We start from the raw sequence: 17,566 nt of genomic DNA on the forward strand, positions 1-17,566 counted from the left end.
AATGTGGCAGTGTATGATACTCACTTTCCCAACACGATCACTGAAGATAAAATGGGTGCATAGCCAAATGTGGTGAAGAAAGCTGATGGTGGCTGGCTATTAAAAGATATAGCTTCTGGGGTCATAAAGGTTTGAAGTTAAATAAGCAGCCATCTAGCAAGAAAACAACAAAGCCCACATGGAAGATGCACATCAGCCGGTGTGATCATGAGGTATCGATGTGAATAGTTATCAGAAATTCAGAAAGAAGCTACCAAATTGATGTAAAGGTATGCAGACAATGTGGAGAACCAAAATTCACCTGTAAGACAATTGGACAGTCCCTCAAATAAGGGACACATGGATGATAAATCTATGGAGTGGTATAGCCCTGATGAAACATAACTATCCTTTAGTTCTTTAATATTTCCTCTCCCTACTATTTTTTTCAAATCATTTTATTGGGGGCTTGTACAACTCTTATCACAATCTATATATACATCCATGTATCAAGGACATTTGTACATTTGTTGCCGTCATCATTCTCAAAATATTTCCTTTCTACTTGAGCCCTTGCTATCAGCTCCTCACTTTAAAAAGCATCATTTTATTAGGGGCTCATACAACTCCTATCACAATCCATTCATACATAAATTGTGTAAAGCACATTTTTACATTCGTTGCCTTCATCATTCTCAAAATATTTGCTCTCCACCCAAGCCCCTGGCATCAGGTCCTCATTTTTCCCCTCCCTCCCCCCTTCCCCCTACCTCTTGAACCCTTGATAATTTATAAATTATTTTATCATATCTTGCTCTGTCCCACATCTCCCTTCCCCCACTTTTCTGTTGTATGTCCCCCAGGAAGGAGGTCACATGTAGATCCTTAAAATTGGTTCCGCCTTTCCAACCCACCCTCCCTCCACTCTCCCAGAATCACCACTTACACCACTGGTCCTGAGGGGATCATCCACCCTGGCTTCCCTGTGTTTCCAGTTCCCATCTGTACATCCTCTGGTCTAGTAAGACTTGCAAGGTAGGATTCGGATCATGACAGTGGTGGCGGGGAGGAAGAAGCATTTAGGAACCAGAGGAAAGTTGTATGTTTCATCGTTGCTGCATCGCACCCTGACTGTCTCGTCTCCTCCCCAAGAACCTTCTGTAAGGGGATGTCTAGTTGGCTACAAATGGGCTTTGGGTCTCCACTCCGCACTCCCCTGCTCATTCACTATGATAAGATTTTTTGTCCTGATGATACCTGATCCCTTGACAACTTGTGATCACACAGGCTGGTGTGCTTCTTCCATGTGGTCTTTGTTGCTTCTGAGCTAGATGGCCGCTGTTTACCTTCAAGCCTTTAAGACCCCAGACGCTATATTTTTTGATAGCTGGGCACCATCAGCTTTCTTTGCCACATTTGCTTATGCACCCATTTATCTTCAGCAATCGTATCAGGGAGGTGAGCACACAATGATAAGTTTTTTTTGTTCTTTGATGCCTGATAACTGATCCCTTCAGCACCTAATGGTCACACAGGCTGGTGTGCTTCTTCCATGTGGGCTTTATTGCTTCTGAGCCAGATGGCCATTTGTTTACCTTCAGGCCTTTAAGACCCCAGATGCTATATCTTTTGATAGCCAGGCACCATCAGCTCTCTTCACCACATTTAGTTGTTCACCCACATTGTCTTCAGCAGTTGTGTCGGGAAGGTGAGCATCATAGAATGCCAGTTTAATAGAAGAAAGTATTCTTGCATTGAGGGAGTACTTGAGTGGAGGTCCAATGTTCCTCTGCTACCTTAATACTAACCTTATAAATATATGCACATAGATCTATTTCCCCATCCTCATGTATAAATATATTTTCATATGTATATGTCTTTATCTAGACCTCTATAAATGCCCTCTGCCTCCTAGCTCTGTCCTCTATTTCCTTTGACTTCCCTCCTGTCCCACTATCATGTTCAGTCCCCACCTGGGTTTCAGCAATTCCTCTTAGTTATATTACCCATGATCTTGCCCAACCAGACCTCCCACACCCTTCTCATCACCTAATTGGATCGCTTGGTATTCCCTTGTCCCTGGGTTTATTAACACCATTACCTTTCCCCCAACCTTCCTGTCTCCCATGTCCCCACGGAAGTATCGGTCCTGTTGTTTTCTCCTCCAATTGTTCATCCAGCCTATCTTATTTAGACAGACCTGTGGAGATAATAACACGCACAAAAACAAGACAGAGCACAACCAAGCAACAATATACAACAAAACAACAACAAACCAATGACAAAAACAAAACACAAGAAGAAAGAAAAGCTTGTAGTTAGTTCAAGGATCGTTTGTTGGCCTTTAGGAGTGTTTTCCAGTCCAGTCTGTTGGGGAACCATGCCCTGGCCCCAAAGTCCACCTTCAGCATTCCCTGGGGACCTCGCCGCTCCATTCCCTTGCTGTTCTGTTGCACCCCCTTAATGTTTTGCCTCGGTGTGGCGGGATCCGATCGGGTGCGATTCCCTCACTGTGTCTCCGGTGTTGTCGCCTGTAGGGTTATGGGTCAGTGAGGGACGTCATGTCTCATAGTGGAGCCTGCCATTTGGTCCTCTCTGTCGACTGGCTGCTCTAATTGGGAACCTCGACCTCCTGGCCTGTTGGGCCATGATGTGCTCCACTCTCTCCTCCTCCCCCTTCATCTGCTCCCGTGTGCTCTGATCAGATATGTCCCTCTTCCGGAGCTGTAGATTCAGTGTCGTCCTTTGAAATAAATTCTTCTGAGGGGAGGGGCAGATGTCCCCTTAGTAGTTGGAGTTGGAGCCGGCCCCCAAGACCTCTCCACTCGTTCCCTACTCCATGCCGGCATGTTGCATTCACATCTTGGAGCATCGGGTTGAAGTCTGGTCCCTCTTTCCCTGTGGAGACACAAACAATACCCTCCCCTTGGGTGGGTTAGTGTCCTGTGTCCCCGCTATCCTTTTCTTTTTTATTATTTTTTTTCTCCTTTCCCCACCTCCTTTTTAGTTGTCTACCATGTGTATCCATGTATTTGGTCTGGTCCCTGCCATATTACCTTGTGCTCACCCCAGGAATATTTGTATACCGTAGCTTTTTCCCTATGCCACATTTGCCTTTTTTTTTTTTTTAAAGCTTACTTCAGCAGCCTGTCAAGTCTTTCTATTTTTAAGTCAATGCTATCTTGAGGACTGTTTTCTCTTTTTTGCCCCCTGGGTGAGGTTTTTCTCTGTGGTTGTCTTTTATTCATGCTTGGTGAGTGTTGTTATTCTGCTCATACTGGGTCGGCAAGGATCTTTTGTAGGGCTCGGTTTCTTCTAATGTATTCTTTGAGTTTTTCCTTGTCTGGGAAGAGTCTTACTTCTTCATCTACCTTGATCAATAATTTGGCTGGTTAGAGTATTCTTGTTTTCCTTCATTTTTTTGAATATGTTACTCCACTCTCTCCTTTTCTTCAAAGTTTCTGTTCATAGGTCTGAGCATATTCTTATTTGGGAAACTTAATATATGATTGCTTGTTTTTCCCTTGCTGCTCTTATGATTTTCTCCTTTTCCTCAAAGTTGCATAATTTAACTATTATGTGCCTTGTTGACTTCTTCTTGGAATTCAGATTAGCTAGTGTTCTTTCAGCCTCCTCAATGGTTGCCTGGTTTTCATTCACTAAGCTGGGTGAGCTTTCCTCCAAGAATTCTCTCACTATTGTTGCAGATGACTTCTTTGTTGTGACTTCCTCCAGTAATCCAATAATTCTAATGTTCCGCTTCATAGCATCAGACATAGCTCTTAAGTTTTCTTCAGCTTCTCTAATGATCTTATTAGATTTTTGTTCGTGTTTGTTAAAGTCTGCTTGACTGTCCTGCAAGTCACTGATGTGGTTTTGATTCCTCCAGTTGCTTCTCAAGGTCCGTGAGTGTACTACTGTTTTTTGTTATCTCCTCCCTAAGCTCCTGTATTTCTCTTTGATTTATGGCTTTTACCTCTTCTATCATTTCATCTTTTTTCTGTATTGTTTTCCTCATATCCTCTATGACTCCAAGTAGCATTCTGAAAATTTCTTTCTGTGGCAGCTCAATGTCTGCTTCCTCTATGCATGGCATTATGTTCATGACGTCTTCTGCCATTGCCTTTTGTTTCTCCCGTTTTTTTCATTGAGGTCGTTGGGCTGTTTGTGTTGTGTTGTTTTAGAGGAGCCAGGTGCCATTTTCCAGGGGTCAAAGAGCACTGGCTTTCTCTGGGAGACTTGTAGGAGTGCTTCTTCGAATTACCGATAGCTTATTTCACTATGGAATTAACCTGCCACTTTATCATCCTGTGGCTTCCCTCTCAGGGGAGTGACCCAGAAAGGTTGCCTGCTTTGGTGGTGTGGAGGTTGGGCAGAGCTTCCTGCAGCAGCTTGGAGGGTTGAGGAGTGTTGGCCCAGCTGCCTTATGCCCCTAGGCACACAGGCAGGAATTCCCCAGTAAGAAGTTGAGCAGAATAGCCACTGGTGGAGGTCATCCAGGCTTTTCCAAGCCTCCCTAGCTACACAGGGTGGAGCTCACCTAGCTGGGTGTGGCACAGGCGTAAATGCCCTAAGGGGAGTGATCTGGAGGTTAGCAGCAGATTGTGAGAGACCAAGAAAGAGGCAAAGAGGAGGAAAAAAAGTTAAAAAACAAGCCTGATGAGTTTTGTTGGTACTTCACCCACATAACATACAATTCAATAGTTATATTTATCAATAGAATTCAATAATTCAATCCTATTAGGAAGTTATACAATCATCACAGCAGTTTTGTATTCATTGTTATTAGTGTAATTATTTTTAATTGTGACAAAAATATACACAACAAAACATTCTCCAATTCAGCAAAGCTACATATATAATTCAGTGCTATTGATTATACTCTTTGTTATACAACCATTGTTGATATCTTTTTCCAAATTATTTCACCACCATTAACATAAACTTAATGTCCTTATTCAAAAACTCTTCGTCTACCCATTGTACACACTGGTTAACTTGGGTTTCTTTTTTTCCCAGTAGTTTTCTTGATATAAAATTCACATATCATACACTCCCATAGTTAAGTCATTTTAGAACCTAGTTGTACATACATCATCACAATCAGTTGTAGTGCTCCCTCCTCATTCCCGCATTGATCGCTTGTTCTCAAATTCCTATCCCTAGCTACACACCATCGCATTAGTTACTGTGTATGCATCCACGTCTGTGCTTCACAAACTGAGAAGCCTAACAAAAACTAAAGTATGAAGAAGAAAATAATAATATAAAGATTAAAATAGAGTAAGAAAGAAATGACCACCAGCCACATTTAAAAAGCCAGAAAAGAAATTTCTGTCATAGAACAAACAAGAGAGATATTTAAGTCTAGAACAAATCAGGTTGTGCCAAGAGGGAGGTCAACTAATCAAGTATCATACCATAGTTTCATCCACCATAATTAAATTTATAATAATCTCTATCTGATAGTAAAGTGTTGGAGTCTCTTGCCTGTGGCTAGAGGGGATCTGTCAGCGGCTTAATCTGACTAGATACTCTGCAGATGGATTTTGGCATCCCACAGTCCTCCATTACCTTGCACATATTGGAAAACAGTGGCTTCTTATTTTACCAAGCATCATGCCCTTCTCCAGGGACAGGGCTTTCCTGATAACATGCCCAACGTAAGTGAGATGAAGGCTCTCTATCTTTGCTTTCAAGAAGCATTCTTGCTGTACTTCTCCCATGACAGATTTGTTCATCTCACAGTCCATGTTATTTTTCAGTATTCCTTACCCACACCATAATTTTTGCATACTTTCTTCTGTGGTCATGTGCTTACCAGTCCAGTTGTGAGGATTGTAATGGATATCATAAACAGAAAAGATCGAAATTGTGAAGGATGTCAGTTTATATGGCTCTCCAATCAATCCCATGTAAGAAGCTGTCAAAAAATAAAATGATATATTGGGCAAATCTGTTGCAAAAGACCTGTTTCACATGTTAAAAAGCACGGAAGGACTTAAGTGCACCTACCTGAAGCCAGGGTATGGTCAATGGTCTCATAGGCATGTGGAAGCTGGACAAAAGGCAATATCAGCATCCTTACCATGTTCCTTTAGTTCTAGCCCCAAGTTGTGTTCCCTTTCAATGTGCTATGCATTTTGGGAAAAGAAAGAAATCTAAATGGAAAAGATCTGGGCGATAGGATATATTGGGTAGGACAACCCTTGTTACCCTTGGAGAATGAACATGTACAACGTGTGATAAAAAAAATCTTGGCACAACTTCACTGGGTGACCTTTTTTTCTTCAATAAGAAAGCTTTCGATTTTCTTAAAACCTCTTCCTAATACGCCCGTCTGTGCCTTTTAAGGAAATTTACCAGGATTACCCCTTGGGAATTACCAAAAATAGTAGCCATAACCTTCTAAGATGACCTTTCTACTTTGAATTTAACTGCCCAAGCAGAATCCTTGGAAGCCATTACTTCTGGAATTTTTTAAAGAAGACCTAAGGAGAGTAAGTCAGTGTATGGCTGAGAGAACTTGTCTGCAGCCATCTACTGACCACAGAGAGATGTTTAAACATATTTACTTTAAAATAAACTATTAAAAGTTGATGGAGCCTTAGTAGCAGTACTTTTTTACTTACCTCATAGTTCTCATTTATTTTGTTTACCTTTCTCATCACTTTTCTTTTTCTTTAAAACTAAACTTTCTTGGTATATACTGAAAAGAATCAAATCAGAGTCTCAAATAAAGTTGTAAACGAATAATTGTTGCAGCATGATTCACAATATGCAGAAGGTAGAAATAAACAAAGTTCACCCATTGGTTAAAGGATAAATAAACTGTGGGATGCTGCACATATGGTGTTTGTCCCTCAACTCATAGCAACCCCAGACACAACAGAACACTGCACCACCCACACGATCAATTGTAGATTAAGGTCATTGTCATCCACAGGGTTTTCATTGACTGCTTTTCAGAAGTAGTCTGGAAGCTCCACTTCTGGCATAAAAAAAGAATGACAGTTTTAAGTGAACCTTGAAAACACTGTGAAAGTGAAATAAGCCAGACATAAGAGGACAAATATTTTATGATCCCATTTGTAGGAAATATCTCAAAGCAGCAAATGCATACAGAAAAAGGTATATTAGTGGTTAGCATGGACTGGGAATGGGTGGGAAATGGGAAATAGTATTTAATGTATAATTATTTAAAATTTTTGTTTGGTGTGATGAAAAGTTTATGTGTGATGAAGGTTGGTGTGATGAAAAGAAAAACTGATGATGATTATATACCATTATGAGAAATTCATGTCACTGAGTTGTGCCCTGGAAAATGGTAATGTGGATATTTTTATGTTGTGATTTTTACCATCACCACAAAACAAACAAAAAATGAAACCTTTCAACTATAGTTATCAAGGAGGTGCATGTCCTTGAACATCTTTTTCTTTTCCTCCTTTGTATTTCCATTTATAATGTGAGCCTAATATTTGCCCTTCCTGTTTTATATGTTTTATGAAAATATTAAATAATAAAATACTTGAGAAAGCACAGTAAGTATAATATGCTATAGAAATATATGGAATTATTATTATAACTTTTAAGTAAAATTGGGGTATAATAAAGATTATGGTAGCCTTCATGGATAACAACTTTCCTACAGCTTAGTTATGGTGGATTATTTATTAGTATAGGCTTTTAAGACAATAGCTGAAACCTAGCCTTGGTTTGTGTTTTAAATGCCTTTGTATGCCAGAAAAACCTGAAATTCTTTTTGATTCCTCAATTATGCTTCTTCCCTACATACTTTAACTATACCTTAATTTTTAAAATAATTAAATCATTTTATTGCGGGCTCGTACAACTCATCACAATCCACACATACATCCATTGTGTCAAGCACTTTTGTTCATGTTTCCCTCATCATTCTCAAAACATTTGCTTTCTACTTGAGCCCTTGGTATTAGTTCCTCATTTCCCCCCTCCCTTATCGCTCCCCCCTCCCTTATCGCTCCCCTCTCCCCCATGAACTCTTGATAATTTATAAATTATTATTATTTGTCATATCGTACACCGTCCGACATCTCCCTTCACCCACTTCTCCACTGTCCATCCCCCAGTGAGTAGGTTATATGTAGATCCTTGTAATCTGTTCCCCCTTTCTCTCTCACCTTCCCTCCACCCTCCTGATACTGCCACTCTTACCACTGGTCCTGAGGGGCTCATCTGTCCTTGATTCCTTGTTTCCAGTTCCTATCTGTACCAGTGTACATCCTCTGGTCCAGGCGGATTTGTAAGGTAGAATTGGGATCATGATAGTGGGGGTGGGGGGTGAGGAAGCACTCAAGAACTAGAGGAAAATTGAAGTATACCTTTTTTTTTTTGGCTGAAAGCAGAGAATACCAGAAATATCTTTATTTGTGTTTTTTTTAGTTATACCTTATTTATACCTTATTTTTATACTGACTTTGTAGCATAGCCCTTTTTGTCTTCTTTGTAAATTTATCCCTAAAGACTTACTCAAATACCATATTTTCCTGTTGTTGTTTTTTTAAATCAGGGGTGTATGCTTTTATATTTATACACACACATATAACTGAATGATATGGTTTCCATTTATCAAGATATTTTAGAATTCTCAAAGTAACATTATCTTCATCATCATTCTGGAATTATTCATTCAGAGTAGACCACCATTTCAAATCTTCAATCCCTGGGCTCTCGTGCACTCCTTGTGGGCCCCAAATCAGGTGTCCACAGGGCTCTTCTTCCTCATTGATTTGAGCATCTTGTGAGTCTTCTTGGTCTAAGGGCAAGTACAGCCAGGGCCTGAGTGGCTTCCCCTGCATCTCAGACAAGGCAGGAACTTGTGGCCACCAGACCTGGCATCTTTCGGACCGAAAGTTCCTGTTATGCCCTCTTGATGCCCTCAAATAAATTGTTTTCACCTTTATTCTCCTTGAAAACTTCTTTATTATAGCACTTATCACATTATAGTGTACAAATAGTCCCAAACTGAAGACAGACTCATGTTATGATGAGCTGCACTTAGGGATCATCTGCTTTTATTTTATAAATTATATTGTTAGTTAATCTAGAACTATAAGCAGTGCTAATTTTAAGATATTACCATTCTCAAATGTTCACTCACAGATGGTCAATTTTATAATTTACTCTTCAGAAACTATCATAGATTTTGTTTTCTAAACTAAAGAGTTTTGGTTGCTTAAAAACATGGACACTTTGTTAATACGAATGTCAATGGGTAGATTTGAGAAGCAGTAAGATTTTACTGCAAAATATGTGGAGAAAAAAGAAAAGAGCCACTGAAACAACCTTTACTAATTTTCTGTCCCCATGTGATAGACTTTATCATTCCATAACTACAGATCACATTTATTTTCTTTAAATCATTCATACATCCATTGTGTCAAGCACCCCCGCACATCCGTTTCCCTCGTCACCCTCAAAACACCTGCCTTCCACTTGAGCCCTTGGTAACAGCTCCCCATCCCTTCTGCTCCCTCTCTGCTCCCCCTTCCCCCATAGACCCCTGATAATTTACAAATTACCACTATTCTATTATATTTTATACAGTTTTATGGTGGCTAATCTTAAATAGGGGAACTAGATCTGGATCTGACATATGAAATATAAACTAAAATATAAGTAAACTATGTTTAAAGATGGATTTTTTAAACTGTTAGGAACATACCTTGCTTATTTGAAATAGACTGAATTTTCTGTTTGCTGTCTTATAGGAACTAAAAAAAATGATCTCAGACTTGATAAAATCCAAAGTAACATGTCAGCAAAAGATGGGAGAAAAAAACATCAATCTAACAATTAAAGAACAAGAGTTTCAAGAACTTCATGAACGACTCAATATGGTATTTAATTAAATATATTTATTTTTATTGTATTATTGTTTTAGGAAAAATAAAAACACAAGGATTATTAAAATTAAAAATGTTTCTTCTGTGTAAAGTAAATATACATATTTTTAATTGAACATATAATTAAAAAATTATTAGATAACATTTTTTCTTAGCAAGACTTGAGGCCAATAAAATTTTACTATGGTATTTTTAGCCCTACAGTGATGTAGTGTAATGACACCTGAGCTGCTAACTCAATGTAGTCAGCATTTTGAACCCACTCATTGCTCCACGGGGCAAAAAAGATGTTTCTGTTCTTTTAAAGACTTTTAGCCTTGAAAACCCAAAGGGCCAGTTCTACTCTGCCCTGCCAGGGGCACTATGTGTCAGAATTGACAAATAGTAGCGAGTTCAGTTTGGGTTTGTTAATATGATGTCTGATAATTTTGTGGTAAAATGGTATCTACAGAACAGCTTTTAGAGATGATAAATTCTGTCATTTTTAACACTAACATTTAAAAGTTTGTACCTGCTTCTGGTTGGCATCTAATGCCTATTTAATTCACCGGAGTTACTTCTTCCACTACAAATAAATGTGGGTACCCTGGTAATAAATAATTAAATGTAGAATTATTAAATTTTTATCATAACTTTAAAATTATTCAATTTTTAAGGAATTGGAATTAAATAAGAAAATTAATGAAGAGATTGCCCACCTTCAAGAAGAAAAACAGGTAAACAGTTTTAAGATATTTTGAATGTCAGTAAATGTTCTAAAAGTTAGTTACAATGTGGGGGCTACATAAATAACTAACGAATTGTGTCTAGATCAATGCTCAGCACAGTCAGTTCACAGTTACTGATCATTGAATGGACACATGTGTACCTTTTTACATGTATTTCTATTAAAAAGAAATCTTTGTTTTTTTCTTGATAGTTTAATGTTAGCAGAAAAATAATATTGAAATATATGTATGCTCAATGTATGTAAAATTCATTTGGGCACTATACTCTCATTTGAATTGATTTAAAATTTATCCTTCTGTAAAAAGAAAAAGGATATATGAGAGAAAAAAATCCATTTCTAATTTTTATTGACTTCTTGCTAGCTACAAGGTCAGCGTCTCAAACCTTCCAGCTGCTCCACAGGAAAAAAAGAGAAGCTGTCTGCTTCTTTGAAGATTTACAGTCTCAGAAACCCAGTAGAGCATTATTATGAGTTGGAATATGGATTCTAGGTGTGAGGCTCAGGTTTGATACCTAAAATAATCATCAACCATTTGTCAATGAAGGGTTTCATGTTGCTGCGATGCTGAACAGATTTCATTAGAGCTTCCAGACTAAGCCACGACAACTGTATATATAATGCTTCATTCCATTGTATGTGAGATTGATACAACAGCAGCTAACAACAACATCAATAAACTCACTCTCTCAAGTAGATTCCAACTCATAGTAACCCTGTGGGATAGGAGAACTGCCTTATAAGGTTTCCAAGGCTGTAATTTCTACAGAAGCAGCCTGTCTCATCATTTTCTTGCTGGTGGATTCCAAGTGACAATCTTTTATGTAGCTGCTGAATAAAACAAATAGAATTCAACTGCCACAGAGTCGGTTCTGACTAATAGCCACCTTATGCCTGTGTGGGTTTCAGAGATTTTAACTTCATAGGAGTAGAATGCCTCAGAATTCCTTAAACAAAATCCACTTCACATTACACTATGCCTTTAAAAATGTTTTCATTTTACTTTTAAGTGATTTATGTGAAGGTTTACAGAGTAGAACATGGGTTTTACATTAAACAATTCATACACATTTTATTTCAGCTCATCTTTTTCAATCCCCTCCATGTACCATAACTTATCTCACTTCCTGTGTTTTCTGTTTCCATTCTGCATTCTTTCCTAATCCTCTAGACTTTGACCTTCGTTAAATGCTGCCTTTTACATCTTAAGTTGTTGATTGTTTTGACACAGGGATAGATTCATTTTCAGACCTGAAGGGTAACTACAAGAGGTAGTCTTGGAAGCCCCAGCAGTCTCGTTTCAACCAATAAGCCTGATGTTTTATGATTTTAAGTTTTGCTCCACATTTCTCTCGCGTACTGTCTAAGATCTTCTAATGTAACACTTTGCAGAGTAGTTAGTATTGTGAGCCAGGCACTACCTTGCTCTCTGGTCATAGGTTTATGGAGACTGATGTTTGCATGGTTTCTTAGCCCATTGGACTAATTGTTTCGATGCTTGCTTTGAGTTTTAACACACTTCTTAGATAAGGAAATATGAAGATTTATACCCAGATGCCTGCTCATGAGTTTTTAAGACCCCTATTCACCAAAGTAGGATGTAGAACATTGGCTTTGTGAACTATGTTATGCCAATTGACATTGGTATCCCCTGAGACTGTGGTTCTGATCTCTCAGGCACAGAAATGTGCTTTTTAAAGGCACTGGTTCTCAACCTTCCTAATATCTCGACCCTTTAATACAGTTCCTCATGTTGTGGTGACCCCAACCATAAAATTATTTTCATTGCTACTTCAGAACTGTAGTTTTGCTACTGTTATGAATCATAATGTAAATATCTGATATGCATGATGTATTTTCATTTGTTATAAATTGAACATAATTAAAGCACAGTGATTAATCACAAAATGATATGTAATTATATATTATGAACTATTTATTTTTAATGACAAATAAATGAAATTTTATTTTGAAGCATGGAGTAGCATGGGTAACAGCTTTCTCACCAGGTACTCATATGTGGGCATATCTGCATGTGGGTGGACACGCCTGGAGACAGGTAGAGAAGTGGTGTCTTGGTTCCTAAGACTATTGGATATATGTGTTTTCTGATGGTCTCAGGCGACCTCTGTGAAAGGGTCATTTGTCCCCCCCACCCCCACCCCAAAGGGTTTGCGACCCACAGGTTGAGAACTGTTGCTTTAAGGTGTTTGGTTATGTCTAAGAAGTATTCATAATTTTGTTGAGTTCCAATATTGAAAGATTCTATGGGGAAAATATTGAACGATGCAGGAAGCATCAAAAGAAGATGGAAGGAATACACCGAGTCATTGAACCAAAAAGAAGTAGTCGGCATTCACCATTTCAGGAAGTAGTATATGAGTAAGAACCAATGGTCCTGAGGGAAAAGTTCAGGCTACACCGAGAGTTATAGCCAAAAGCAAGGCTTCAGAAATTGATGGAATATCAATTGAAATGTATCAGCAAACTGATGAAGTACTTACTCATCTTTGCCAGGCAATTTGGAAGACAACTGACTGGAAGAGATCCATATTCGTACTCATTCCAAAGAAAGGTGACCCAAGAGATTGCTCAAATTATAGAACAATGTCATTAATACTACATTCAAGTAGAATTTTGCTGAAGATCATCTAACAACAGTTGTAGCAGTACACTAACAGGGGACTACCAGAGGTTTAGACTGGATTCAGAAGAGGATGTGGAAAAAAGGATATTATTGCTGATGTCAGATGGATCTTGGCTGAAAATAGAGAATGCCACAAAGATGTTTAATTGTGCTTTATTGACTGTGCTAAGCCATTTGACTATGTGAACCATACAAACTATGGGTAACTTTGAGAATATGAGAATGGGAATCCCAAAACACTATATTGTGCTTATGCAGAGCTTGTACATGGATCTAGGCAGTCGTGCAAATAGAATAAGTGAGGAGGACTGAAGCACTTGCTGATGAAGATCAGGGATTGCAGTCTTCAGTATGGATTACAACTCAATGTAAAGAAGACCAAACTCTCACAACTAGACCAGTAGGTAGCATCATAATAAATGGAGAAAAGATTGAAGTTGTCAATCTTTGTCTTGCTTGGATCCACAATCAATGCTCATGAAGCAGCAGTCAAACAATCATAAGATGCAGTGCATTGGGCAAATGCACAAAGTGCACAAGACCTTTTTTTACAGTTTTGAAAAACAAGGTGAGTACTTTGAAGGCTCAAGTTTTTCTAATCCGAGCCAAGGTATTTTTAATCACTCATGTGAAAGTTGGACATTGAAATAAAGAAGATTGTAGAAGCATCCATGCATTTGAATTATGTTTCTGGGGAAGAATATTGAAAGTACCATGGATTTCCAAAAAAACAAACAAATATCTTGGACGAAGTACAGCAGAGAGCTCTTTAGAGGCAAGGATGGAGAGTGTTCATCTCAGAAACTTTGGACATATTATTAGGAGAGTTTAGTCCCTGGAGAAAGACATCAAGGTTGATAACATAGAAGGGCAGCAAAACAAAAAGGAAGACCCGTGGAAAAACTGATTGTAGTCTTTGCTATTCATCAGTAACTGCTTTAAATCCTCTTTATTTTCATCAAGTAAAGTTGTGTTATGCTGATGACAAGTTCTTAATGTACTCCAGTTTCTCAGATTATTTCTTAGCATACAGATTGAATAAGTTTGGTGAAAGTATACAACCTTGACACACATCTTTTCTAATTTTAAACTATGCATTATTCCCTTATTTAAATATCTATGTGAACGACTTCCTTTTGGCCTATGTCCAGGTTCTGGATAAGCATAATGAGCATAATAATTCTGTAATTCCAATTTTTTTCAATGTTAACCCTAGTTTGTTATGATCCCCATAGTCAAATGCCTTTGCATAGTCAATGAAACACAAGTGAACATCTTTCTGGTAGTCTCTGCTTTCAGCCAAGATCTATCTGACATGCATAATATCCCTCATTCCACATTATTTTTTGAATCAGGCTTGAATTTCTGAGCAGCTCCCTGTTAATGTGCTCCTGTGACTATATTTGAATTATCTTCAGCAAAATTTTGCTCACCTGTGATATTAATGATATTTCTCAATAATGTCCACCTTCTATTGGGTTTGGATTAGGCAACCAGTTGGTTGGTCAAGTAATTGTCTTCCATGTTTCTTGGCATAGACAAGTGAGTGCTTCCAACATGGCATCTGTTTATTGAAGCATTTTCAATGATATTCTGTTAATTCCTGGAACCTTGTTTTTCTCTAATGCCTACAGTGCAACTTGATCTTTTTTCTTCAATGTCATCTAGTCTTGATCATATGCTACCTCTTGGAATGGTCAGACATTGATCAATTCTTTTTGGTACTATGACTATTCTTTCTATTTTCTTTGGTGCTTCCTGTTCAATATTTTGCCCATAGAATCCTCAAGTATTTCCATTTGAAGTATGAATTTTTCTTTAATTTTTTTATCTTGAGAATTGTGGAGCATAATTTCTTATCTTGAGAATTTTCTTATCTTTCCATTTGGTTCTCTAGTTTCAAGTCTTTGTATATTTCATAAATACTTTACTTTGTTTTCCAAAACTGCCTTTTGGAGTTTCTTGTTTGGCTCCTTTTTTACTTCATAATTTTTGCATTTCAGTTTATCTACTCTACATTCAAGGGCAAGTTTCAGAGTCTTGTTTGAAATCCACTTTCATCTTTTTCTTCTGCTGCTTTAAAAATTTTTAACAGAGTAGATTATTTCAAATTGGTTCTATCAAGACACAAGGGTTTGCTCATTGAACATGCCATTAAAGGAAACTTATCCTCAGAATATGTTCACATTTTTAAAAAGAGTTTTATTGACATATTCCTCACATATAATATACTCCAATATTTCAGTCATATTTAAAAGGGTTGTACAATCATCATTAAAATCAATTCTAGACTGGACATTGGGCATCCACTCGAGTACTCCCTCAATGCAAGAATACTTTGTTCTATTAAATTGGCATTCCATGATGTTCACCTTCCCAACATGTTCACTGTAAGACAAAGTGGGTGCATAACCAAATGTGGGGAAGAAAGCTGATGGAGCCCGGGTATCAAAAGATATAGCATCTAGGGTCTTAAAGACTTGAAGGTAAACAAGCGGCCATCTAGCTCAGAAGCAACAAAGCCCACATGGAAGAAGCACACCAGCCTGTGTGATCATGAGATATCAAAGGGATCAGTTATCAGTCATCAAAGAACAAAAAATATCATTGTATGCTCAGCTTCCTGATACAATTGTTGAAGACAAATGGGTGCATAAGCAAAAGTGGTGAAGAAAGCTGATGGTGCCTGGCTATCAAAAGATATAGCTTCTGGGGTCTTAAAGGCTTGAAGGTAAATAAGCGGCCACATAGCTCAGAAGCAACAAAGTCCATGTGGAAGAAGCACACTAGTCTGTGTGATCATGAGGTGTCGAAGGAATCAGGTATCAGGCTTCAAAGAACAAAAAATCAAATCATTGTGAATGAGGGGGAATGTAGATTGGGGACCCAAGATTCATCTGTAGGCAACTGGACAGCCCCTTACAGAAAGGTAGCAGGGAGGAGGTAGGCCAGTCAGGGTGCAGTGTAGCAACAATGAAACATACAACTTTACTCTAGTTCCTAAATGCTCCCCCCACCCACCCAACTATCATGATCCCAATTCTGCCTTACAAATCTGTCTAGACCAGAGGATGTACACTGGTACAGGTAGGAACTGGAAACAGGGAATCCAGGTGATCCCTTCAGGACCAATGCTGAGAGTGGTAATACTGAGAGGGTGGAAGGAGGGTGGGGTGGGAGAGGGGAACTCCTTACAAGGATCTACATATAACCTTCATCGTGGGGGATGTACAACAGAAAAGTGGGTAAGAAATGACAAAATAATTTATAAAATATCAAGGGTTCATGAGCGAGGGGGAGTGTAGAGGGAGGGGAAAATGAACTGATACCAAGGGCTCAAGCAGAAAGCAAATGTTTTGAGAATGATGATGGCAACAAATGTACAAATGTGCTTGAAACAATGGATGGATGTGTGGATTGTGATAAGAGTTGTATAAGCCCACAATAAAATGATTAAAAAGAAAAGCAATTCTAGAACATTTCCCTTCTGTTTTCATTGTTATTAACTTCCCATTTCCCTCCCCTTCCATACCCTCAGAAAACAATTAATCCAGTCACTACTATCTCTATAGATTTACCTATCCCAGGTTTCATATACTAGAAAAAATGTACAAAACCCTGAAGACAAACAGAAAAATAAAACCAGGAACAGTAACAAAATAAACCAGAGGAAAACCTCAATTGAAAAGAAGTCAGGAAATATTAAAAACCAGACCAAATTTAAAATGGGCCAAAAGAGAGATTAAATGATATTACATTTTAACCTAATTACATCGACCATAATCAACTTTACATGCTCTCTGTCTGATAGCAAGGCTATTCATATCCCTCCACTAAGAACAGAGGGCATTCAGAAGTTTAATCCATGTGTGGACCCTCCAAATGAACTTTGGGCTTCCACTGTCATCCATAGTCTTCTGCAAATCAGTTGTTCACAATTTAAGCTCTGGTACCCTTCCCTCCTTTGGATTTGTATTTTATTATTTACAATCCTTGGATCACACAGGCTGGTGGGCTTCTTTCATGTAGACTTAGTTGTCACTTTGCTTAGGAGGCTACTTGCTTGAAGACAAGTCTTTAATTCCCCCGAAGCTATTCCTTCTGATCACTGGGCACAATTTAGTTTCTTCACACTTTGCTATAACACCCATACCTTCAGTGATCTCTTCATGAGAGTGAGCATTAATCAGGATCATGTTTGTTTGTTTGTTTTTTAATCAGGATCATATTTGCAGGTGATCCTGTTTATAGGGTTATAGGATCATGTTTATAGATGATCATGTTTATAGGGGCTACGCTTAAGTAAAGCCCGAATTCTGTTCATAA

At 38.3% G+C, this 17,566-nt stretch overlaps 1 protein-coding gene across 1 annotated transcript in view; it reads left to right on the forward strand.

Annotated features, from left to right (window-relative positions):
* CCDC73 (coiled-coil domain containing 73) overlaps positions 1–17,566 on the forward strand; it is a 130,529-nt gene that overhangs the window by 70,531 nt on the left and 42,432 nt on the right. The window contains exons 9-10 of the mRNA XM_075545934.1: positions 9,732–9,860; positions 10,523–10,582. Coding sequence (XP_075402049.1) covers positions 9,732–9,860; positions 10,523–10,582 — 189 coding nt within the window. The remainder of the gene's footprint in view (positions 1–9,731; positions 9,861–10,522; positions 10,583–17,566) is intronic.

This window comes from Tenrec ecaudatus, chromosome 4 (assembly GCF_050624435.1).
Source record: "Tenrec ecaudatus isolate mTenEca1 chromosome 4, mTenEca1.hap1, whole genome shotgun sequence".
Taxonomy (NCBI): domain Eukaryota; kingdom Metazoa; phylum Chordata; class Mammalia; order Afrosoricida; family Tenrecidae; genus Tenrec; species Tenrec ecaudatus.